The 24564-nt window shown below is 37.1% G+C and overlaps 2 protein-coding genes across 3 annotated transcripts in view; one reads left to right on the top strand and one right to left on the bottom strand.

Annotated features, from left to right (window-relative positions):
- Positions 1–21643, top strand: part of HBP1 (HMG-box transcription factor 1) — a 29648-nt gene extending 8005 nt beyond the window's left edge. For both annotated transcript variants that reach the window (XM_020907628.2, XM_070469142.1), the window contains exons 2-11: positions 1903–2086; positions 4143–4371; positions 6842–6977; positions 7314–7425; positions 7514–7626; positions 9752–9908; positions 10579–10723; positions 16783–17100; positions 19340–19481; positions 20566–21643. In XM_020907628.2, the coding sequence (XP_020763287.2) occupies positions 1903–2086; positions 4143–4371; positions 6842–6977; positions 7314–7425; positions 7514–7626; positions 9752–9908; positions 10579–10723; positions 16783–17100; positions 19340–19481; positions 20566–20583 (1554 nt within the window). In that variant the 3' untranslated portion in view covers positions 20584–21643. The remainder of the gene's footprint in view (positions 1–1902; positions 2087–4142; positions 4372–6841; positions 6978–7313; positions 7426–7513; positions 7627–9751; positions 9909–10578; positions 10724–16782; positions 17101–19339; positions 19482–20565) is intronic.
- A 242-nt stretch (positions 21644–21885) lies between these two features.
- Positions 21886–24564, bottom strand: part of COG5 (component of oligomeric golgi complex 5) — a 268380-nt gene continuing 265701 nt past the window's right edge. The window contains 1 exon segment of the mRNA XM_070469136.1: positions 21886–22640. Within this exon segment, the coding sequence (XP_070325237.1) occupies positions 22526–22640 (115 nt within the window). The 3' untranslated portion in view covers positions 21886–22525.

Raw genomic sequence — 24564 nt, 5'->3', positions numbered from 1 at the left:
AGCATCAGTCCTTCCAGTGAACACCCAGAACTTCCTTGCAGTCCAAGGAACTCTCAAGAGTCTTCTCCAACACCACAGTTCAAAAGCATCCATTCTTCAGAGCTCAGCTTTCTTTATAGTCCAACTCTTACATCCATACATTAACTACTGGAAAAACCAAAGCCTAGCCTAGACAGACCTTTGTTGGCGAAGTAATGTCTCTGCTTTTTAATATACTGTCTAGGTTTGCCATAACTTTCCTTCCAAGGAGTAAGCCTTAGAAGATGTTTAATCGCCATCCAACCACTAATCTATCTCCTGGAAGTCTAAAGGAATAACCAGATGTAAACAAATACTTAAGAAAAAAAAAGAATGTATAAAGTAAGAGTGAAGAAACTGGGAACATGTTTAGTAGTAGGAGGGATAAGTAAATTTTGGTAATTCCTGTGATTACACATAATTTTTAAAAACAGATCTTTGAAAGAATTAATGCTTATGAACAGGCAAATGCTTATGAACTTAATGTTAAGAAAAGGTCTCATTTATATATAATATGACGTATGAAGAAAAATAAATGATTTTGTTTAGGTAAAATGTAGATGTCTGTGTGAAAAAAAGATTGGATCATTAGATAGTAACATCAAAATGTCCCAGTAACTTAGGTTGGTGGAATTAGAAATAATTACTATATTCCTTTCTTCTTTGCTAAGGAAAGGTTTTATCCCCCCCCCCCAACAGTGATCATATGTTTTATAGTCAGGATAATGTTTCATAATAAAGAAAATTCGTGAAAAAAGCCTTTGTAGAAAAAAAAGTCAGTTTGTGTTGGTGATTATGTCATGACTTAACTTTTGGTTTAAATATCTTTTCACTGCATTTTTTGTTTAGCCTGGGCTATGGTACTTGACTTTTAGTGCCTGTTTTTTTTGGCCATGCCACACGTGATTTGGGGGGTCTTAGTTCCCTGACCAGTGATTGGACCCAGGCTCCTGGCAGTGAAAACACCGACTCCTAACACTGAACCAGCAGGGAATTCCCAACTTTATTTTTTTAAGTGACTTTTAATAGCAGTATATTTTATTGTTTTATTTTGAGGAAAAAACTATGTTATGTTAGAATTTTGTGTGTTGGTATATTTCATTAGAACTTTTAAAAATGAAATTTGGGGTAGAGCCTGAGAAATCAGGAAATCTTCCTGCTGCTGTTACTCATATTAAATAACTAATTTAATCATTGTTCAAAGGCAGGAATGTAAAAGGTATAACCACATTTTAGTTTCATAACAATTTAGTTGGTAGACATAGTTGAGAAATTATTTAGGTGTGTCAGTTTATATTGTTTTCTTCATTGTTTTCAATTTTGTAAGCTTGAGATAATGGTATATTTACTGTTTGTTTAGCTAAATTTCCCATTATTATTATACATCTTTGTAAAAATAGTAGCCTTTTTATTTTGATTAGATTCCAAATTCTCATTAAGAAAACATTTTTATTTTTATGAGAAGTATAATATATGTCCACTTTAAGAAACTCTGTTTTACTTTATGTTTTTGTTTTGGCCACGAGATCTTAGATCCCCAACCAGAGACTGAACTTGTGACCCTGCAATGGAAGCATGGAGTCTTAACCACTGGAAGCCCCGAGAAACTCTTTCTTAAATGTTCTTTAGAGACTGTAACATTACACTTGTTCACTTTCAGAAGATGAGAAAACAAAATAGTGAACACGATAGAGAAATTAGAATCTTGCAAAAAAGATGCCAAATAGAATGGACCTTTAGCCGTCCCTTGTGTAGCAGTTTTGAGGGGGATACAGATAGCAATATATGATTAAAGATACAACATTGTGATGTCTCTGATTGATTTTATACTTTCGTTATTCCAGATCACATGACTTAACTGTTTTTTCTTGTATTATTTTTAAGTCGGAGCACCATAACATGGTGTGGGAAGTGAAGACAAATCAGATGCCTAATGCAGTACAGAAACTCCTGCTAGTAATGGACAAGAGAGCTTCAGGAATGAATGACTCATTGGAGTTGCTGCAGTGTAATGAAAATTTGCCATCCTCACCTGGATACAACTCTTGTGATGAACACATGGAACTTGGTAAACAAAATCAAGTTTTTAGGGATCTTCACTGAGATTCAGATTAATTTTCATGTTTAGCTAACTTTTCCACCCACCTTGAATTGCTAAAAAGTATGTTAAGTCTTGTACGCTAGGAACTTTCAGTGTTCTCTTATTACTGCTTGTAAAGTATTATTTAAACCAACATAATTTTGGGCTGTTTATGGTTATCATGGAGACTCATTTACAAATTCAAACTCAGCTATCTTTGTGGGTAAAGATGAGCCTTTAAACACCTTGTGAAAACCTGTGGTGTGGCTTTTCAAAAGATGTTACTTTTGAAATATCCTTGTAAGCTCAGCAAATTATGCTGGCTATGCCTTTATGCCTGGTTTGTTGGTATGATGGGGGAAATTCCAGTGGACACTTGAAACTGGAGGATCAGACATTTGTAATTATCAGTACTCCAAACGTGCATGATATATAGAACTGTGTAGGTTTGTTGAGATACGACTTTGAATGTTACTGCTTTGAGGTAAGTGTTGAAGAGAATAAACAGTTGATGAGTGAGCTTGTCTTGCTGCCCACTTTTCATCTTGGCTTTGTCCCCATTTAATGTGCATTTTCCCCTGATGTTCACAAAATCCGAGATGTGATTGTCCTCATTTTATAAATGATGAAATAAAGGAAGTTAAATGGTAGAGTCTTCTTCGGGAATTTGAAGATCTTAAAGGTCTTGAGAAATAACCTGTTGGCATGCTAAGGGTTTGCTGAGCTCAAAATACTTATTGAATTGTGGTTACTGTTGAGTAGGAGGTATCATTTCAATCAAGTACTTGGTTCTCCATTGTTAGTTGGTTTCAGAAGGAAATCAGGAACCTAGGGCTCAGGAGGCCAAAAACTTTACAGCCCCTCATGACTTCAGTTTAAAAGTAGATTCCTTAACTTGAAAGACAGAAATGAACCCTTCACTGTAAATATAGAGGTGATAGTCTAAGAATGATGTTGGCAATGAGGGAAGGAAAATAGCTCCACCACCATGAGCATTACAGAGTGGAATTATCTTAAGTTGATGTACTTTGGCTTCTTTGGGAAGGGAGGGATACCTTCTAGTAGGTTTTATGAATGGATATCCTGAATCAGTACTTACCAGACATTTCTGTTTTAATGAGTTATTCTGGGATATTCCATGAATAGGAATGAGTATATGCTTTTACTGTGACAGTGTAGGAGAGCTCTCAAGTCTACAAGAGCTTCTGCGTTTATATATTGAAGAGACCCATTGGATCCATAGAGTTGACAGGCGTGTGGTTTCACAAAGGGATTTTGTTGTTTTTAAGGCCTGCAAGAGGCTTTTTTTCCAGTTCAGTTTTTTAGAATTCAGTCTACCTTACAGTGTAGTTTTGGCATGAATGAGAGTGGTCCTTGGGTACTCTTTCTGGTTTTCTTTCTTGGGTAGCTTAAAGTCTGTCATGAACTACCTTTTGAGAACATACTTTTGGAAAATAATAAATATTACTGAGTTTAGACTGTCTCATTAAAAAGAAATAATCTGGTGTAGATAAAGTTGAATAAGTAGTACCTAAAAATTCCTATGATCTAAGTTTCATCTTTGAAAATTGTTGTTTTCATTTATTGTAGTAGTCTTGTTTAACAGATTCAGGTGTTATGAACAATAAGTACATATATGCACCCATAAAATGCCTTTTTCCTCATTAACGTGGTAACATAAAAATGTCTGAGTAGCATATGGAGTATTCCCAGGTGAACCTATGAAAAACTGGGGGTGGGGAGTCAGAAAACACAAACAGAACAGTTTGTAAACAGTTGTGGTAAATACATGATTTGTATAGTGAAGTCATTAATATTGTATTTAAGTTTACTTTTCTGTTAGGCTTTGTTGACCCTTAAATGTATAAGATGTCATTGTTTTTTTCAGTTGAAACTTTATTTCAAGAAAACATTTTGAATTTACAATTTTCCTCTCGCAAAATTAACTAGCTAAATTTGAGGCCCTCTTTTCCAGCAGTGATTACAGTATTGTCCCCTGTATTAGTAACTTCCTTCTGATAATCTTGAGTGTGCTTATTTGCAGATGATCTTCCTGAACTTCAGGCTGTTCAGAGTGATCCTACTCAATCTGCCATATACCAACTAAGTTCAGATGTGTCGCATCAAGAATACCCAAGACCATCTTGGAACCAAAATACCTCAGAGATATCAGAAAATACTTACCGTGAAAATGAAGTGGATTGGCTAACAGAACTAGCAAATATTGCCACCAGCCCACAAAGTCCACTTATGCAGTGCTCATTTTACAACAGGTGGGAACATTGGCTGTATTTTAATTGAAAACTTCATCATTACAAAACACTTCTTTCCTCCCTAGTTTTAAAAGTAATAATGCTATAGATCATCTAAATATTTTTTTATTAAAGTCCTTAAAATTAAGCTCTTTATCTTAAAATGATCAAAGAGGTATTTAACCCTGTGTCGTTATTTCATACTTTGAGGATTAGATAAAAGTAATATGAGAACAGAGTCTTAAATGGTTTAAAGTCATCAAGAAATACATCAGACCAAGAATACTTAAATTTTTTGATTAGAGAAATGAAAGTTTTCTAAAGAGCCATAATTAACATTATATTTTAAACTTAGTCAACCTTGAATTTGGTTCCTTTTGGTCTAATAAGTTTTTCACAGTGTATGTGGCCTTATGTTATATATATGTTTGCTGATATTGAAATCTTGAATTTCTCCAAGTAGACTCCCATTGGTTAAAAAAAAACCCAGTTTCGTATACCCAGAGTACAGTTTAAGAAAATGAGTTCTTGTGCTATAAAATTATGGAATCTTCCAACTAATATTCCTAGAGAGACCTAAATGGATAATATTTTATTAATTATCCCTCAAATTATAAAGTTGACTAGTTAAAAAGACATAGATAAAAAGATAGTTTATAAGGAAGAGAAAAGTATTTCTTCCTTTATTGTCCCAGTTTTTATTTTATTAAGTAATCTTTAATAGTCAAAAAATGAAAAATTCTTTTATAATTAAAAGAAAATCCAGATTTTACTATTGGACTTCCTTTTTTTAGTTGAGATGGTAATTTTCATTTTTCACAACAAACTCGAGGATTAATAATAATTCATGGAAAGCTGAGTAAAGTCCTCAGAAGAAAATTAATGTTAAAAAAATAACTAAAGGAGTAGCTCCTTAAAGGTGTAAATTCCCCACCGCATTTTCTGTGCTTCCCTTCTTCCTCGGGAACAAGACAAGGTAACGCTCTACTGTTTTGCCTGGCTTCTAACCCCGTCAGTGGTCCATGGCTATTCTCTACAACTTCCTATAGATTGTCAGACTGTTAGTTACTGAGCTTTTGGGTGTCTAAAGTTGTAACTGTAGAGTGTCAAGGGGTTGAGGACAGATGAAATTTATATTATGCTTGCATAGATAGAGGGATGAAGAGACCATGGTGCTAGTCATTCAGACACATCTAGCATGTTAATTTTTATAGAGCATTTAGGTCATACACATTTTAGAACATTACGTTGTTCTCTTTTAAATGGTTATACAGAAGAACTGGTAAACTTAATTTTCTTTTAAGGAAGCAGGGACAAGCTTAATGAATTTTTAACAGTTTGGCCACTCAATAAATATGTAAAATGTGTAATAAAAGGAAGAAATAAAAGATAAAACATTTAAGTATTTATATTTTGAAAATTGGAGAGTATGCTAAAATACGTGAAAACTAGGGTTTTTACTTAAGTGATGAAAACAAAGTATAGTTTTATATAGAGTAATTTCTGCAAAGATATAATAAAAATGTTAATTAAGATTATAAAAGTCAAGGGACTAATAGATTTCTTACGGAGTAAGGGCAGAATTGTAAAGTAAGATGCCCTCCTCTTGTTAGAAAGAGGATTAGTACAGACACTGTAAACATTTTTCTGTTAAAGACCAAATCCCTAGTTGACATGGAGAATTGTCCTGATTTGGGACCTTCAATTGAGCCTAAGTCTTCTCTGCTGCTTTCCAGTCTCCTGAATCAGTGCACATTAGTGTTTGCCCTTTATTGCCTGCTTCTTATTCTTAACCCCTCCCATATGTTTGTGGGGGGAGGATCTTAGTATGTCCTTAAGAGCCCCATGTACTCTGAGGGGAGTGCTGCCTGGTAAAGAGACCTTTGACAGGAAAGGGGGAAGAGGTAGCTTACTTTTTAAGGTGATCCTGGGGGTTGAAGTAGCTGGCTTTATGTGTAGATGCTTTGCAAATAGGCTGTTTTCTACTATAATAAGTTTAAACATTTCAGCTTCAGGTAATCCATTGAATCTGCAGGTGGTTGGTAGCTGAAGAGTTCCGAGTTTGTCACATAGACCTTGGAGGCCCTGTTCAGATTGAGATTTAGTGACCACATCACAGTAAAACAAAGGGACAGACAGCCCTGCATGAGGGGACATCATCCTTCATGAAGGAAACTGTATATTTCTTTGTATTTAGTGATACAAAAATGAGTGAATTTATTCATTAAATTCATTCATTAAAGGAAACAGTAATTTGGAATTTAAAGTATATTATCCTCATCTGAAAAAAAGTGTTTAAAATGTGTGAAGAGGGAAAGAAGTCATACAACAACATACTATAGATGAAATTTTTGTATCTTCACCAGTGCTTCCCATAGGTGTCTTAACACGTAATAATACTGGTGTGGTGAATGTGAAGTTCTTTTCATCAAAAGGAAAGCCCTAGTTTCAGGACCTTTGCTTTGTAATTAAAGTGCCTGATTTATTTTAGATCATCTCCTGTACACATCATAGCTACTAGCAAAAGTTTACATTCCTACGCACGCCCTCCACCGGTGGCCTCTTCTAAGGGTGAGCCGGCCTTCCCTCATCACTGGAAGGAGCAAACACCAGTCAGACATGAAAGGGTAAGTTCATTCATGAAATTAAACTTTCATGACGCTTGCACAGCAGCTGGAAAACATTAACTTTTCCCTCACTAAGAGTGTCTTCTGAAGTACATACAGATGGGAAATAGTCTGTCTCGTTTTTCTGCTAGTGATCTAAGTTCAATTTTATATGTACAGGTCTAATAACTGTTAGAAAAATTAATTACTAGTAAGAAAATGCATTTAACTAAACTCTGCAAAACTTCTCTCCCACAGTTTAAAATAAGTAAGTTACCTACTAATAAAGTCTGAAGACACTTTAACAAAATACATTGAAAATAAAAAATAAAAAGTTTGTAATACTTTTTTCCACAGGCAAACAGTGAGTCGGAATCTGGCATTTTCTGCATGTCCTCCCTCTCAGATGATGACGACTTGGGGTGGTGCAATTCCTGGCCTTCAACTGCTTGGCACTGTTTTTTGAAAGGTTAAAAAAAGTCTTGAATTCTTTAGTTTACTTGTGTAGCAAACACACTGATCACATATCTAATATTTGTTTTTTACTTCAACTTTAGGCACACGACTGTGCTTTCATAAGGGAAGCAATAAGGAATGGCAGAATGTGGAAGATTTTGCTAGAACCGAAGGCTGTGATAATGAGGACGATCTCCAGATGGGCACTCACAAGGTTGATTTAAAATTCTTTAAACTTTTCCAAGTCTTTCAAAGGGAGCACAGGTTTTTTATTAATCTACAGACGTATCCTCCACTTGCTTTATGTTAAATGGCATCCTACGTTTTGGGAGGAGCTTTTGTGAATCCTCTTGGTGAGAACAACAGTGACTTGAGATCTTACCTTGATAATGAAGCTTTTTTAGATGGGAAAAGAGAGTATTTCTTAGCACTTTTTACACATTGCATTTTGGGGAAAACTAAACTGGCATTAAACATAAAATGAATAAATAAACTAAAGCCTTACCTTAGGTAATCTACAAAGTGGTTAATTCCCCTGTGGAGAGAGAGTTGAGTTACTTTTAAAATGACCCAATAAAATGCTGGTATTTTCTGAGTCGGAAAGCAAAGGCAGTAATGGGTAGCAGTGGATAAATACTGGTGAAACCTTTATCTTTGAAATTTTCAATTTCTTCATCTCCACTCTGGGCAGAGAAAATGGGCCTGTTAAGTGTACTTGTTTAAAAATTCCTGTGTTGATCCTGCTGTCTGTTCCTGTTGAGTCCTTGAGAAAGACAGTCTTGCTGCCTTCATTCAGTTTTCCCTCGTGCTGTAGGCACTGGATAGTAAAGTTCACTGTAGTCTTTATTTGGCCTCTGTAGCTCTACTAAAACTGTGTCAAAGGTTACTAGCTTCATTCTGATTAGAAATCTGCTTGTTTTGCTTGTAATTTCTGCAGCATTCTGCACAGTGGATTGTCTTCTCTTGATTTGTGTAGCATGGTACTGCCCTGATTTTCCTTCTGATGTCTTGGTTTTTTTTTGCTGTTGACTTGTCTGCCCGTGCTGTTGAATGTTAGATAAGGTTCTACCCCTCCTCACTCTATTTACCACTTCCTCACTGATGATAATGTTCAAAGCAATTCCTTGCAGCCCGTGGAAACTGCCCTGGTCTTGGAGTCAGGAGAGCTGTGCTCTTCTTTTTTGCTCTGCCAGCAGCTATTAACATTTGCGTGACTGGCCTTGGGCAGTTTGTCTGCCCCACTGGGTGTTGGCTTCCTGTTTTGTAAGAAGGAATTGGATTGATTTTAAGTTCTTATAGCTCTAAGAATCAGAAGATTCTTCAATCTAGTTATTAGTATAACCAACACTGGACTGCCTTTTTCTTCCCCTCCTTTCTTTTCCTCCTTTCTTTTAGGAGTATTATTATCTTTTCTTGATTGCCAGATTCAAAATCTTCCTTGGTTGCTTCATTCAAAACATCAAGTTGACTTATTTCCTTTCCTCCCTTCATATTCAATTGATACATTCTATTTCCTTTAAGGTTTTTTACGATTATCACTTTCTTTCATCAGTAACTTTGACTGGATATTATAGCTAGCCATTGGCATGTCCGTCTCCTTTGTCTTTCTGTGAATTTAAGGGTGGGGATCATGTGTTTTCAGAGCCTAGCACCTAGCATCTACTACACACTCAATAAATACTGGTTGAATTTAAATTTAGCCCAGTTCTCCCACCATTGCAGTTGTCAATTCAAGACTGTAGTGGGTTTCTCCTGTTAATCTTCAGATAAATAGACTGCTAAAGATAGCTTTTATCTGTAGTCTTTGTTACCATCATAAAATTGAGTCATTAATAAAAATACTTTCATTGACTTCCCAGTTCCTTCTCAAAGGAAAGTTTGAGCACTTTGCCAGTCTTTAAGACCCCTTTCCTTACTTACTAGCTGGGCCCTTCTTTGCAGCCTTATTTGCCCCAATTCTGAATTCATCTTGTATTTTTAGCAAATACTCAGCAATCTCCAAAGAAGTTGCTAGTTAAAACTATTCCTTGTGTAAGGAGAGTGCTTCTAGATTCCATTTCACATGGGAATTGAAAGCCCCCTTAATCTCTTGGAGTTAATTTCTCCCTTTAAACTCCATATAGCACTACTTATTTTTACATTGAAGTACTGATTCCAGTCTGCTTTACATTGTAGTAATTTATATATCTGCCTTTCTTCACTACTGGGTTGATAGCTCCTCAGTGGCAAGAATCCCATCTTACTTTTACCTTCTCTACAAAGTCTTACATGTAATAGGAACATCACTCCATGTTGAACTGAACATTGCCAATTTATTTGCTCTATGCGTGTATTTCCAGGGCTATGGTTCTGATGGTCTAAAGTTGTTATCACATGAAGAAAGTGTATCATTTGGTGAGTCTGTACTGAAGTTGACTTTTGATCCTGGTACAGTGGAAGATGGTTTACTTACTGTAGAGTGTAAACTGGACCACCCTTTCTATGTTAAAAATAAAGGTAGGGCTTCAATTTGAATTTGTCATAACTTTTAAAGAAAGCTTCTTAAATCTATAATTAAGTCTTATGGCGTGATTTTTGATGATTAAGAAAAAACTTTTGAAGGGAAATCTTCTTTCACACTAAAACTACCATAGGAAATGCCTTATAATACCTACTGATGTTTAAATCTCTTGGCAGTAGTCAGGTGGAGCTCTACTTCCTGTGGGTATGAACTTGTGGATTCATGTAGTATATACTATAATAAGCTGTCTATTGTCTTGATATAATTTGGGGAATGAAATATTCTGGTAACTGAAATTTGGTTTAGGCCAAATATGCTTTATACCTGAGTCACATTAATACACTCAAATGTAATGATTCAGAGACTATTTCATGGTCTCAATCATCATCATTTATCGCTTACTATCTTGTAGGTAGACGGAGTACTGATTGATAGAATTGATACATTAGTAAAATGCTGAATTAAACTAGTTTTGGAGGGCTTTTTGCATTGCTTAAATAAAATATTTGAATTTGTTTTGTGGCAAAGATACATGACTTTTGTTATAAATCTCTGAAATATCAACTTTTTATTTTTAAGACTCAGAGGTGACATGTCCAAGAAATAATTTGGGTGCTTTCTGTCAGTCTCTATCCTTTATGTAATGATTGTTTGATTTAACTTTAGGTTGGTCATCATTTTATCCAAGCTTGACTGTGGTTCAGCATGGCATTCCATGTTGTGAAATTCATATTGGTGATGTATGTCTACCTCCTGGACACCCCGATGCCATTAATTTTGATGATTCAGGTGTTTTTGATACATTTAAAAGGTAATAGTCAATCTTTTTTTTCCTCTGTTAATAAAGTTAACTAACTCGTAATCTCCCTAATGGTTGCTGTTTAGGAGGTTAAACCTTTAAAGATGTGAGAATTAAAACGGACTGCTTAGAAGAAGTATGTACAGTCAGCCGTTGAACAGCACACGCGTTAGGGACATTGACCCCACACAGTTGAAAATCCACATATAACTTACAGCCAGCTTTTCATGTAGGCAAATTCAACCAACCATGGACTGAGTAGTATTTACTATTGAAAAAAATAAATCCATGGTAAGTGGACCCAGGCAGTTCAAACCCACATTGTTCAAGGGTCAACTGTATAAGAATAAATGAAAAAATACTTGGTAATTAAAGTAAAATAGTAATTCTAGAGAAGTTTTACAAAGGAAGAAATAATGCCATTTGGAGCAACATGGATGGACGCGGAGATGATTATACTAAGTGAAGTAAGTGAAAGACAAATACCATATGATATCACTTATATGTGGAATCTTTAGGAAGAAAAGATACAAATGAACTTATTACAAAACAGATAGACTTACAGACTGAAAAACTTAGTTACCTGAGGGGGATGGGGAGGGATAAATTAGGAGTTTGGGATTAGCAGATACAAAATATGTACATCTAATAGATAAACAGCAAGGTCCTACTGAAATAGATCAGCTTTGATAGTTCAAAAAAATTTGTTAAATCTGACCAGTTGTTTTGAACTGGTTCATTAATCTGTTAATTGTATCCTTTTTCCTTTAGTTAACTCTTTAATACTCAATTTGACCAAGGTCTTTAGTTGTATGGATTAACAATTGTGAGAACAGCAAAAATGTTGATATTTGGAAAGACTTGAAGAAAGTGATTTTTTCCTGAGATCACCTTGTTTAATAAGTTGTCGAATAGGATAAGAACCCACGTGTGCTGACACTCAAGAAGGTTGACCAACTGCCTGAATTTTTGTAGCACTTTTCTGGTTTTAGCACTGAAAGTCCTGCATCCCTAGAAACCCCTCAGTCTTGGGAAGACGGGCAGTTGGGTCACCCTTCTCCCAGAAGGAATGCAGAGAAAGTCTGAATATAGTATCTAGGATTTTAAGACCTGTTGTTTCTTTGTGATAATTATCAAATTCATAAGCATTTAAGTAGAGAATTCTGAGGAGTTTTTGCTGGGCTGACGATTTGATTTCATTCAGTTTAATATAAGGTGAATATGTTTTTATTTCGAAAGCATAAGTGAGACTGTTAAAAGGGGAAAAAAGGTAACCGGCACAGGGCCAGGCCCAGGCTGTATGCTCCTTCAACGTCCCTAAGATTGGAGTCTTAAGTGCTGCTTGATTCTTTCATATAGTCTTTGAAAAATGAGGCAGTGTTAAGGTCCGATACTCAGTATTCCTAGGATGTAGATTCATGATACTTCTAATGTTTTGGTGAGAGTGTAAACTGATATAAAAATTTTGGAAGGAAATTTGGCTTTATTGTCAGCCACTGGAATATCAGCAGTTCCATTCCTCTGTATGTACACCAGAGAGTAAACGCTTGTAGACGTGTACTGGGAGATGTGTGAAGCTCATAGCTGTGTTGCTCATGATAGCAAAAACATGGACTCAGTATCAGTAATCATTCACTGGAAACTGGATGTGATACATTTGTGCAATGGAATTCTTTTTGTCAGTGGAAAAGAAATGACTCTTGTGTGTGCTCACTCGTGTCTGAGTCTTTTGTGACCTCATGGACTGTAGCCCGCCAGGCTCCTCTGTCCATGAATTTCCCAGGCAAGAATACTGGAGTGGGTTGCCATTTCCTTCTCCAGGGGATCTTCCCAACACAGGCATTGAACCCGATCACTAGTGCCACCTTAGACATACATTTTTAAACATGGATCAACTTTAGAAATGTTAAGTAAAAATTTATGTGATCTTTCTATGACTCAGATGGTAAAGAATCTGCCTGCAATGCAGGAGAGACCCAGGCTCAGTCCCTGGGTCAGGAAGATCACCTGGAGAAGGAAATGGCAATCCACTCGAGTGTTCTTGCCTGGAGAATCTCATGGACAGAGGAAGCTGGCTGGCTACTGTGCATGGGGTCACAAAGAGTTGGACGCCACTAAGTGACTGACACACATTGTATATAAAATACACATTATAGAGTTAGGTTAGGGATCCTCAAGTTAACCCCCAGGTTCAGTGTCTTACCAGGACGGCTCACAGGATTCAGTACTGAGTCACAAGCACAGCTATGATTTCTTACAGTGAAGGGATACGAAGCAAAATTGTGAAAAGGAAAGGCGTGGGCTTAAGTCTCGTGAAGCCTGGTTTCCAGGAGTCCTCTCCCTGTGGAGTCACACAGGACAAGCTTATTTCCCTCAGCAGGGAGTTAGGACAACACGTAGGAATTGTCATCTGCCCGGAAGGTTATTAGACATGCAACACTAGAGGTTTTATTGGGAGCCGGTTGCACAGGCTGTCTCTGCCTGGCATGTACCAAAAGCTTCCAGAACGAAAGCAGGTATTTAGGGTAAACAGTATTTTCAGTATCCACAGTTTAGGAACAGTGAGCCACTTTACCAGTTGTGGGAATGAGGGGAACCCTCTTGAAATCCTAATTCCAAATGCTAGTCATTGCCAGCCTGTAAGTAACCCTTTGAAAGACAGCAAGCCTGTGATGTTCCTTTTTCTGCACAATGAAACATTCTAAGAAATATCACATGTTAATACAGTTGCTGTTTTAACAGTGTTGTTACAGTTTTATTGTTTATGAATGTTTTTTATAATAAAATTACTGGAAGGGGGAATGATAAACAGTTCAGGAGAGTGGTTATCTCTGGGGGTGACCAATGTAGAACTTCAGTAATATTAGAAATATCCTATTTCTTTGTTATTAATACCCAGCTAGACATTGCTGGCAACACAATAGGTGCTTTTGGGTCATGCTTGTTGGGAAAGGGCATTTAAGTTGATGTTAGCTTGCAGAGGAACAGAAGTCAGCAATAAACTGATGAGCTCTTAAACACAGTTTGTGGCTTTATTGTAGAAAGGAAGCTTCCAGAGAACTTTAAGAAGCCCATTTGAGAATTGCTGGCACACAGTAGGTGCTCTAGGGTCATGCTGGTCGGGCAAGGGCATTTGAGTAGATGTTAGCTTGCTGAGGACCAGAAGTCAGCAATAAACTGATAAGCTCTTAAACACAATTTGTGGCTCTACTGTAGAAAGGAAGCTTCCAAGTGAGAATTTGATTTGAAGAAGCCCATTTGAGACAGTTGGGCATTGAGGCCAATCTTCTAGGCATCCCTGGGCAGTTTTAGGGATAGTCACTTTACCAATCTAGGCTACTTTTTCAATAATAATTGATACTTCACATGAGTACCTGTGAGCTTGCCTCTGTCTTTATATAGTCTGTTCTTCCAACTATGCATCATTGCATAGCATGTATTATCTTCATTTTAGAGATGAGTAAACAGGCTACAGGATTACCTGCCCAAGGTTGTATTATTGGTAAGTGGCAGAGATGGGCTTTGAGCCCAATTAAAATTTTATATTATTACGTTCTCCAGATTTGTTTATTTTACTGTCTCGGTCAGTCATCAGACATTTTGAGAACCTAGAATATGCTGGCATTGGGGACTTTAAAATCAGTTAAAATATAAGCTTGCCTGTCTGCTTCTAGTCTAAAGAAAGAAGTGGATGAATGAGTCCATGTGTATGGTGTGTGATGTGCTGGTTGAGAGGCAGTGTAGTATGGTAGCAACTTGGTTCTGGAGCTGACTGCCAGGATTCAGGTCCTAGCTTTGTGATAGATTTGCTGTGGAAATTGGGGTAAGTTAATTTTTGTGTGGGTTTTTGAAAAAAAGAAAAAAAGCTGTAAAAGGGCTAAGTGAGTTAATATTTGTGATTTGCTTAACATACACTACAATATTGTGGAGTTTTTCTTTAAGAGTAATAGACAATGATGCTGGGAAAGGGGACATTGTAAGCTTGAGGAATGGCATGTAAAAAAAGGTGTGAAATAAAAGCATATTTTAGGAACTACAGATTGTGAAGGCAGTGAATGTTCAGTATAGCAAAAAAATTAAACTTTCTTAAGATTGATTTTATGTAATATTATAATGCTATGGTCATAACAAAATCTGAATTCTGTGATTGAATATTTCAAACTACAGATTTTATCCATAATGGAAATGGATGGTTGGTTGTACCACTAGATGGTGGTATTTTCAAATTTCAGTTGTCAGTTAGCTTACCCTATTTTTAAATCTCTTGGTATTTCAAATTGTAATTAAATATTTTCCTTCAGTTAGGGATTTGATACCTGGGATGGGAAGATTGCCCTGAAGGGAGGGCATGGCAACCCGCTCCAGTATTCTTGCCTGGAGAATCCCATGGACAAAGGAGCCTGGTGGGCTGCAGTCCATGGGATCCCTAAGAATCGAACATGACTGAAGCGACTTAGCACACAAGCACAGTAGAGATTAATAATTTTGTGTCAGATTTATTTACAGTGGTTAGGTTTGCTGTTTTTCTAAATTACATACAAGAGGGGATTAAGGTAGCAAAAATTATTTCTCTGGCATAATCCTGATTGCTAAGCATTTATTGGATGATTTTGGAGTCCTACTTCCTCAAGTACACTTATTTCATGTAATACCTTTTATTTCCTTAATTATTTTATTGAGGTACAGTGATTTATAATGTTTCAGGTACACAGCAAAATGATTCAGTTATATACTTATTTTTGAGATTATTTTCCATTATAGGTTATTACAAGATATTGACTAGTTCCCTGTGCTATACAGTAAACCTTTGCTGCTTGCTGGGATACCTTTTAAAACAAATGTTGTGATAAATAGTAAAAGTAATTTTTATTGTGTACAGTGAATGGTGTGGACCTCACTCATGTAGCTTCCCATCTGTGTCTAGAATCATCTATAATCTCATATTGTTTTACCAATAGGCAGATACTGTTCCTGTAGCTCACACATCAACCTGTTGATGTATTGCCAGAATTTATGTTTTCAGGGGGAGAGAGAGTTGGGTTTAGAGTAAAAGATTTTCTGCTAAGATTAAAAATGTAAGTGGTAAGTTAAACTTTACACAGTTGGAACAAGAGAGTTCTTTTAATAAGTTATCTTTAGGCTATGGTCCTCATTATCTCTAATTTTTAGACAATGTTTTCAGTAAATCTGATGATTATTCACCTTGAGGTTTGCAAACAGTGGTACAGAGTACTGTGGTATTGCTGAGGCAACCCGGGGCTTTGGAGACAGACAGACATGAGGATTTAGAGCTAATAGCTGCGAGCCTGTGGGTGAATGATCCTTTACCTTTTTTTAGCCTGTTTCTTCATATAGAGAGGATAATAATCACCAAGCAAGCTTGGTAAGAAAGTAAGAGATAATATGGAGAACTTACTTTGATACCTGTATGAACTGAATATATCAGACGAAATGTAACCTTTCTGACAAATGTGGATGTTTTAAGTTTTAGGCTGTGTTATGTGGATCGCCTTTAGGGGAGATTTATGCATGTGTGACTGCTTGTACCTAAACAAGTGATTGGGCTACTGTGCATTTTAAGTTCCTTTAGCTATATTTAACCATTTCTCCCTGTCCTTAGCCAACATCTTATCTTCTGTAGCAGTTAGTCCTTAGGCCTGGTATATATGCCTGCTACTGTTTAAATTTTTTTAGTTTCAGGCTTCTGTAGGTCAACAAAATAGATTATCAAATTTGTCCAAAAAGTAGGAATAAGTGAGTTGTATGGGATCTGAAGTAGGTGTTAGCTATGAATAAAGTATGTGGATTATAATAAATTCCTTTGGGGTAGGGAGGGGTGAAGTAATTAAGAAAAACTTTTTGTATTCTCAAGATTAAAAGAACCAATTTTAGTAAATGCACAGATAAGCTTTCATCTTATAAACAACTGTCAAAGGTGAAGTTGTTAAAGTAGTGTTGGTAGTATTTAAGGTAAAATACACTTTAAGTTTCCAATCAGATCTTAAGGATACTTTTTTTTAATCCTGTTTTTACAAATCAGATAATACTGAATTAAACTTATTTATTTATAGCTATGATTTCACGCCTATGGATTCTTCTGCCGTTTACGTGCTAAGTAGTATGGCTCGCCAGCGTCGTGCGTCTCTGTCTTGTGGAGGACCTGGAGGTCAAGACTTCGAAAGATCTGGATTCAGTAAGAACTGTGGCTCGCCGGGGTCGTCGCAGCTCTCTCCCAGTTCTTTGTATGCTAAAGCTGTCAAAACCCACGGCTCAGGGACTGTGAGTGCCACTTCTCCTAACAAGTGCAAAAGACCAATGAATGCCTTCATGCTGTTTGCCAAAAAATACAGAGTTGAATATACTCAGATGTATCCAGGGAAAGATAACAGGTAAAAATAGTGATGATTCTGACTGTGATAATTGAATAATACTTCTATGGAGTTCATAGGAACTGGAATAATTAAATCAACTTATTCTTCAGTAGCTTTCATTATTGAATTCTGTTGTACAGGTTGGCTTTAAAGTAAAAGTTAAGACATAATTAGGTTACCTAAGAGGTAACGGTCTGCCTTCTAAAATAATATTAAATGTCACTTGCCTGTTAGAGGACTTAGTTTTAACAGCTGTTCCACTTTTATAGGAAAGACTAGCACCTTCTTTTGTCAGACCTCAAGGAGGTACTCTACAACTGTGTCATACCATGGAGTTTGCAGGCATTGACAGTTTCTAATGACTGCCAGATTTGCCAAAAGACTAAACGCAGAGGTATCCTCAGTAGAGCTCAGGGATAAAAGTTAATGCTAGTCCTTCCTACTGTTCCCTTGTACCGTTACCTCATCTTGGAATCCTCTACTATTCATTTCCTCAAACCAAGGTCTCTACAAATTATGTTTCCCATTCTTCCTAGCTCCCTTACCCATATTAATATTATGACAAAAGTCAAATGATTATGCACATAGAATAATTCAGCTTTGAATCAGGTTTGAATGACTCATCTCTTTTTATATACATATATTTGAGATGCTACTGACATATTACATGCTAAGTTTCAGGTGTATAGCATAATGCTTTGCTATTTGCATATAATAAAATGATAGCAACAATAAGTAATTAATATACATCACCATGATTAGGAATTTTTTTTCTTGTGATGAGAACTTTTAAGATCAGCTTTCTTAGCACTTTTCAAATACACCACAGTATTTATTACTCACTGTGCTCACCCTTCTGTACATTATAGCCCATCACTTATTTTATATCTGGAAGTTTGTACCTGTTGAGCAGCTTCACCCATTTTGCCCATCCCAAATACTTTTATTTTTATTAAAAAGAGAAGCTTCTTCTACCAAATATATATGTGACTTGGGAATTGATACATATGTGAATACTTTGTAATCAAGTAGTACATGTATCAACCATTATATGGTACCTTTAACCCAGAGACTATAAAAATTGGTTTTTATTTTAATCAAAGATAACAATGTTTAGTTGCATCAACTTATTAAAAAATCCATACATTTATAACATTTTAAATTTCAAGGAGTAGAGCATCTGTGGTGACTGTTTTTCTAAAGCTTAGAGGCCAGTTTTCTAGCCTCCATATCAGCCATTGTGAAATCTTTTGTATGCACTACAGAGTCATTGCAGACTTCTTTTTCATGTGAATGTCTTGAATTTGAGAGTTAACTAAGGGTTAAGCTCTGCACAGAAGGAAAATAGTTATGTCTGCTTGTCCTGGATGAGACTATTATAGTAGGTTTGGGAGCAGATTAGTAAGTGAAAGTGTTAGTCACTCAGTTGTGCCCTACTCTTCGAGACCCCATTTACAAGACTCCTCTGTGCATGAGATTCTCTGGGCAAGAATACTGGAGTGGGTTGCCATTCTCTTCTCCAGGGGCTCTTCCCCACCCAGAGATTGGACCTGGGTCCCCTGCACTGCAGGGAGATCCTTTACCATCAGAGCTACCAGGGAAGCCCTTCGATTAGTAAATAGGAAACAGCTTCAGATTTCAGTCCTGATGTTTTACCAGTTTGATTTTTTCCTCCTTGAATTTATCCATTTTAAAGTACAAATGATGCCTAAGGTTTATTTGGTGGTATCTTTAAGAGATAAGCAGTAAGTGCATAGTTAATGCCATTGTATTTTCACTATGGTTGCATGAAAGTAAAAAGACTACTTGAGGGGTTATGGGCACAAAGAAAAGAAGAGCTTTTAATAGAAGGTGGCTACTTATGCTGCTGATACTAAACACTGCCTTAATATCTCAAACATTTTTGAAAAACTGATGTACCCAATGATAATTTAAACTGTTTCTTTGAAATACTTTTTTTCTTCCTTCAAATCAAAGCTGTATAAAATACCCAATTTTTAGCCATTTTAGATGTTCTCTGACAATCGGAAATACTGTTCCTACTCCAGGAGGCTTTAACTGCCAAGATTATGATGAATGGACCATATGACTTAGGATTTTACTGGAAATGACTACTATAGTCTTGACCTTTCCTATTCTCTGTGTTGGACAAGATTTTTGTTTTTCAACTTTGTATTTCTTCCTGAAGTAGGAGCACTTGACGTGAGTTTTCTGAAAAATTCTTGCCTTCAACGTTGTGTGAATGTTTATTTTATAGAGCCATAAGTGTGATCCTTGGTGACAGGTGGAAGAAAATGAAGAATGAAGAGAGGAGGATGTATACATTAGAAGCAAAGGCTTTGGCTGAAGAACAAAAACGTTTAAATCCTGACTGTTGGAAGAGGAAAAGAACCAATTCAGTATGTTTCAACAAGTAGTTCCTTAAAGTGATCCTGACTTGACCTATAAAACTGTACTGTCATATTGGAGCATTTGTTAGAACCTTTAAAAGGGTGTTAAAGCTGTTTCTCAGCCTTTATATCTTTCAGAGCCTAATAGTGTTTGCCCGTCACCATGTAAGGCAGGCTGCCTTTCATCATTAGTGCCATTCACTCTTTTAGCATGGAAAGTAGAAATGTTTGCTGGAGATGCCGAAGTGGAAAGATTTGGAATGTATTTCTAGTTGGGTTGAAAGATAAGGATTATTAACTCATTAATATCACAGCAGAAAAATTTTCTAATTTGGGGTGTTATGTCTCAACAGCTTTTCTTAGTTGGTGATGGGTAAGGACGGTGGAGGTAGAGATAAGTTAACCAACTTTCATAGGGACTTCTGACATTTGCCCAGAATTTCTAGGTTAAAAAATCTCAGGATGGAGAAGAAATCGAAAATTGGGAAGGCTGGTAAACAAGTTTGCACCATAATAATGCTTTATCGGACAGACTTGTTTCTTAGAACTTCTCCATTAGTAGACTGGCATTTCTTAAGTTGTGTTTTTGACTAATTACAAGAAAACTTCACATGATAGAATGAGGTTAATTTGAAATTTCACTTAAAAACAAAGGGACGACAGTATTTTGCAGCAGGAGTGCTGGCCAAGGATGTTCTAATTCATCCCGTGTATTTGTCTATTTCTATTACAGTAACACGTAGTTCACATCCACTTAAGAATTCTTTTTTAAAAGTAGTCAGATTCCAATATAAGAACATGACTGGACTGGGTTTTTTAAGTTATTACCTTAGGATTCCATGTGGTAGAACTTTGCCTGGATCCCTTTTCATTTCTGCTCATCCTAGTCCATCTCTTGCGTCTCATTTTCATAAATTTTCTGGTTTGTTGGACCACTGGGTATTAGCAAACTTTAAAAAATCTACCACTTTTGAGAAAGCAATCTTTTTTAATAGTATGGTTATTAATATGTTATCCATCTTAGCTTTCATTTGTAAAATTAATTATGTATTGATTTGTAAACATTCACTGAGTTTTAATTTTATCTCCACAGGGCTCACAACAACATTAAACAGGATGCTTATGTTCTTAAGTCTGTATTTGCTTAAACATTGACTGTTGATGGAAAGATTTAAGAAGATGAAGATCTATTTGTCCTGAATCCGTGTGACCATAAGATACCGATAGCATTGAGTCTTGAAATGATTTAATAATATGAGTGAGGATTTGCTTTCTCCATTAGAGCATTAAGTAAGCTAAAACTATCAACATTGTAAACCAAATTGCCTTATTTTTCTTCCAAACTTCATATATGTCTATCAGGTAATATAGGCTTGAAAATTGATATCCTGTGGTGCTAAAGTACAGTAGAAAAGAGAGGAGAAGTGTATACATGTTTTATTTTAAATTGTACAAAAGGGGAATTTAAAAATATGTAACTGCTGTTTATACATTGGCTCCTTACTGCTTATTAATCTGTATTGTACACATAATGGGTTGAAGCAGAAGCCGGGAGTTGGCCTTCCTTGAGCAACCACCACATGGCTCAGCATCTGTGCCAAACATGGGGGCTCCTAGTCTGGCCAGTGCCAAGAGGCTGCCAGGACACAGGGCCGGTGGACGGTGTCGGTGCCAGCCTAAGAGCCACCTGCCGCGGCTCCTGGAGCATGCCGAGTTGGACACACCCACCCTTGACTTCAGTGGAGACCTAGCCCAGGCCAAGGTAAAGTTAGTTAATAGCATTGGGATATAGTCACTGTAATGGTGCTATTAACAGTTGACACCATTGTATTTTTAATTTTGTGTCCTATATCTCCTCAGCCACGTATCTTAATATTGTTATTTGTCATCGTATCTATGGTGGGGGCGGACTTTGCACTTACGCAGTGCAACACTTGCACTTTACTTTCCTCCAGCTGTCTACACTGAGAGCAAACACATTGGCAATAGAGCTGCTTTTGCTCTGAGCTACAATCATGGCTTTTCATGTTACTTACCAAGTGGTGTTTCTGGTTAGGAATCACAGCTATAAAATTGATTTCAGTTCATTACACTTCTTCATGATGTTGCCCCTAAATTTTGCACACTATATTCTTGTATATTATTTCAAATAAAATGAAAAAAATTGTTTATCCCTGACTTCTGGTTTATCCTGACTGAACTTTATGAATGAGCAATCAGAATAATAGATTGAGGAAATGGAAAACATTTAACAAGTGGCTTGTGGGATTTTAAACTTTAAAATGTTAACGACAAGGCAAGGGCACTGGAAAGAAGGACCCAGATTACTATTTATAAGACTCCTTTCAGAGTAAAAGTTAATTTTTAACTTGGCATCTCTGTTATAAAGTAGAACAGCCCCCAAAGTCTGCTCTTAGAGCAAGTGTATCACTTTATTATTATTAAAGCTACAGTAAGACACGGTTAAACAACATTGAGCCCTACATCTCAGCTTCGGGATGTGCCAGCGGGTCCCAAACTGTGGCACATTGGAAACATTTCAGGATGTTAAAAAGAAGTAATGCATGGTTCCTACCCCCACACATGTTAATACAGAGCACAAACTGGGCATCGGGATTATTTAAAGCTACCAGTGATTCTAATGTGCAGCCAAATAATGGAAACTACTGGGCTAACTACTTATCCAGCAAGAAAAGATGCCAGTTGGGGAGAAGCAGCGTATTTACTAACTTCACCCTATCCCTTAAGCTGTGGGGACTGCGTGACGGTTAAGAAGTTTTAGACAGGCTCATAGGAAAACCTGATGGGAGAGAAGAGTTTGGTATCTTTTTGGAAAAATAAGCTCTGCAGAGTTACAGGTGGTGCTCACGAATCTATTTTGACACTTTATGCTACTCAAGGTAGAAGGGCTTAAGAGGTAAAGAGGTCAATAGGAAACAGAGAACAGTCGATTATATTCATGAAACAGTAGACGGTAGCTGTCTTCTAGAGTATGTATTTGCCACCCCTGGATGGGTTAGCACAAAATGGAGATTAAGAAATACTTCACATTCTTACTGAAGAGCAGACATAGCTTTCTGAAGCAGCTGAACCATTATTGGATAAACCGGTGCAAATTCTTTGCCTTCTCTGCTTCTTACTGATTGAACATAAGCTTCCAGGGCACCCCTGAAAACCAAAGGAAAACAATGTCAGAAGGCTATACAGATGAAACAAAACAGCTTGGAGGATGCCAACGTTTAAAAGAAGCTCATTTCTGCTTTGTTGAGTCAACCAGTGACCCTCAAAACGTTTGTCAGTAGGGTTCCTGTGGTTAAGGTGCAGAGTTGTGCACAGTTTTCAACCTGCATTGCACTTGGTGGTCTCATCACACAATTGGAGGCTCTGGCAGCCAAGATTCCTACCACAGAGACTTCTGCAGAGCCGAGTGCAGCCGGTGTCTGCACAGAGCTCACAAGGGGGCGCCCTGCACCGCGGAGTGGACTGCACGGGGCGGGGGCTTTATATTCCTTACCTAAAGAATGTGAACCCACAAGTAGGGTAAACTGTTCCTAGGCTCCAGTTGTTGGCAGACTGTGATAAGACAGCCTGAATTTAGCAACAGGTATGATAATGTTCTCAGTTAGATCAGGGGGTTAGCAACAGGTATGATAATGTTCTCAGTTAGATCAGGGGGTCAGCAAACTATAGCACAGATCAAGTCCAGACCTATGCTTGTTCATTTATGCATACTTTTCATTATTGGTCTATTTAAGTTCCAAGTAAAACAATCAAATTTTTGTTATAATCATGAAATCACACACTCCAGAGCATTTCCATAGCTATCATAGCTCACATACCATCTCATCTAATACGTAATTCTGACCTGTTTTATTTGCTCCCAAACACTCAAAAAAAAAATAGTCCTCTGTCAGGTTTGGTCATTATTTTCATTCAGCCACAGGGACTATATTTGATGGGAGTGTGGCCAGTTCAGTGCTCAGGCCATGGCACCCCTCAACCTTGCTACCCACTGTCATGGTTTTATATGGAACTGAATTAAGAGATTGGAGGATCTCTTAATTTCCTGTCCTGACCGACCTACTTATCTCTGCATTCTGGAAATCTTTATCTGATTCCTGCCAGGATTCTCAGACTCACCTGTCAGAAACCTCGGGCCATCCAAACCCACAAGATGCACACTGCCAAGAGGGGACCCCAATGTCAGCTGTGGACCCCAGATGACAGTGTCAGTATGGGTTCACCAGCCGTAACATGAAGGCCACTGGAGGGGTACTGATAATGGAGGAGGCCATGCATGTAGGGGTAGGGGGCATATGGAAAAAATCTCTACCTTCTCAAATTGGCTGTGAACCTGAACCTGCTCTAAAAAATAAAATGACATAAAAAAGGAAAAAACACAAACCTCTGGTAAAAAACCTACAGAAGAGTCGTATTTGCCCCCTTACTATTTCAGTAAAGTGACCATCATCTCCCCATAGTCTATATCTAAAACTGTTTCAGTCCTACAAATAACCAGTTTTCAAGTCCTATTAATTTACATGTTACCACCTTACCTGTCTCCTGAGAAACCTGTATGCAGGTCAGGAAGCAACAGAACTGGACATGGAACAAACGACTGGTTCTTGGGAAAGGAGTATGTCAAAAGCTGTATCTTGTCACCCTGCTTATTTAACTTACAGCCAGAGTATATTATGCAAAACACTAGGCTACATGAATCACAAGCTGAAAGCAAGATTGCTGCGAGAAATATCAACAATCTCAGACATGCAGATGATACCACTCTAATGGCAGAAAGCAAAGAGAAACTAATGAGCTTCTTGATAAAAGAGGAGAGTGAAAAAGGTGGATTAAAACTCAATATTCAACTAACTAAAATGGCATCCAGTCCCATCACTTCATGGCAAATAGATGGGGAAAAGTGGAAACTGGCAGATTTTATTTTCTTGGTCTCCAAAATCACTGTGAGTAGTGACAGCAGCCACAAAATTAAAAGACGCTTGCTCCTTGGAAGGAAATCTATGACAAACCTAGACGTATGAAAAAGCACAGCCATCACTTGCCCAAAAAAGGTCTGTATAGTCAAAGCTAT

This window comes from Odocoileus virginianus, chromosome 1 (genome assembly GCF_023699985.2).
Source record: "Odocoileus virginianus isolate 20LAN1187 ecotype Illinois chromosome 1, Ovbor_1.2, whole genome shotgun sequence".
NCBI lineage: Eukaryota > Metazoa > Chordata > Mammalia > Artiodactyla > Cervidae > Odocoileus > Odocoileus virginianus.
This window is presented reverse-complemented; position numbering and strand designations above follow the sequence as displayed.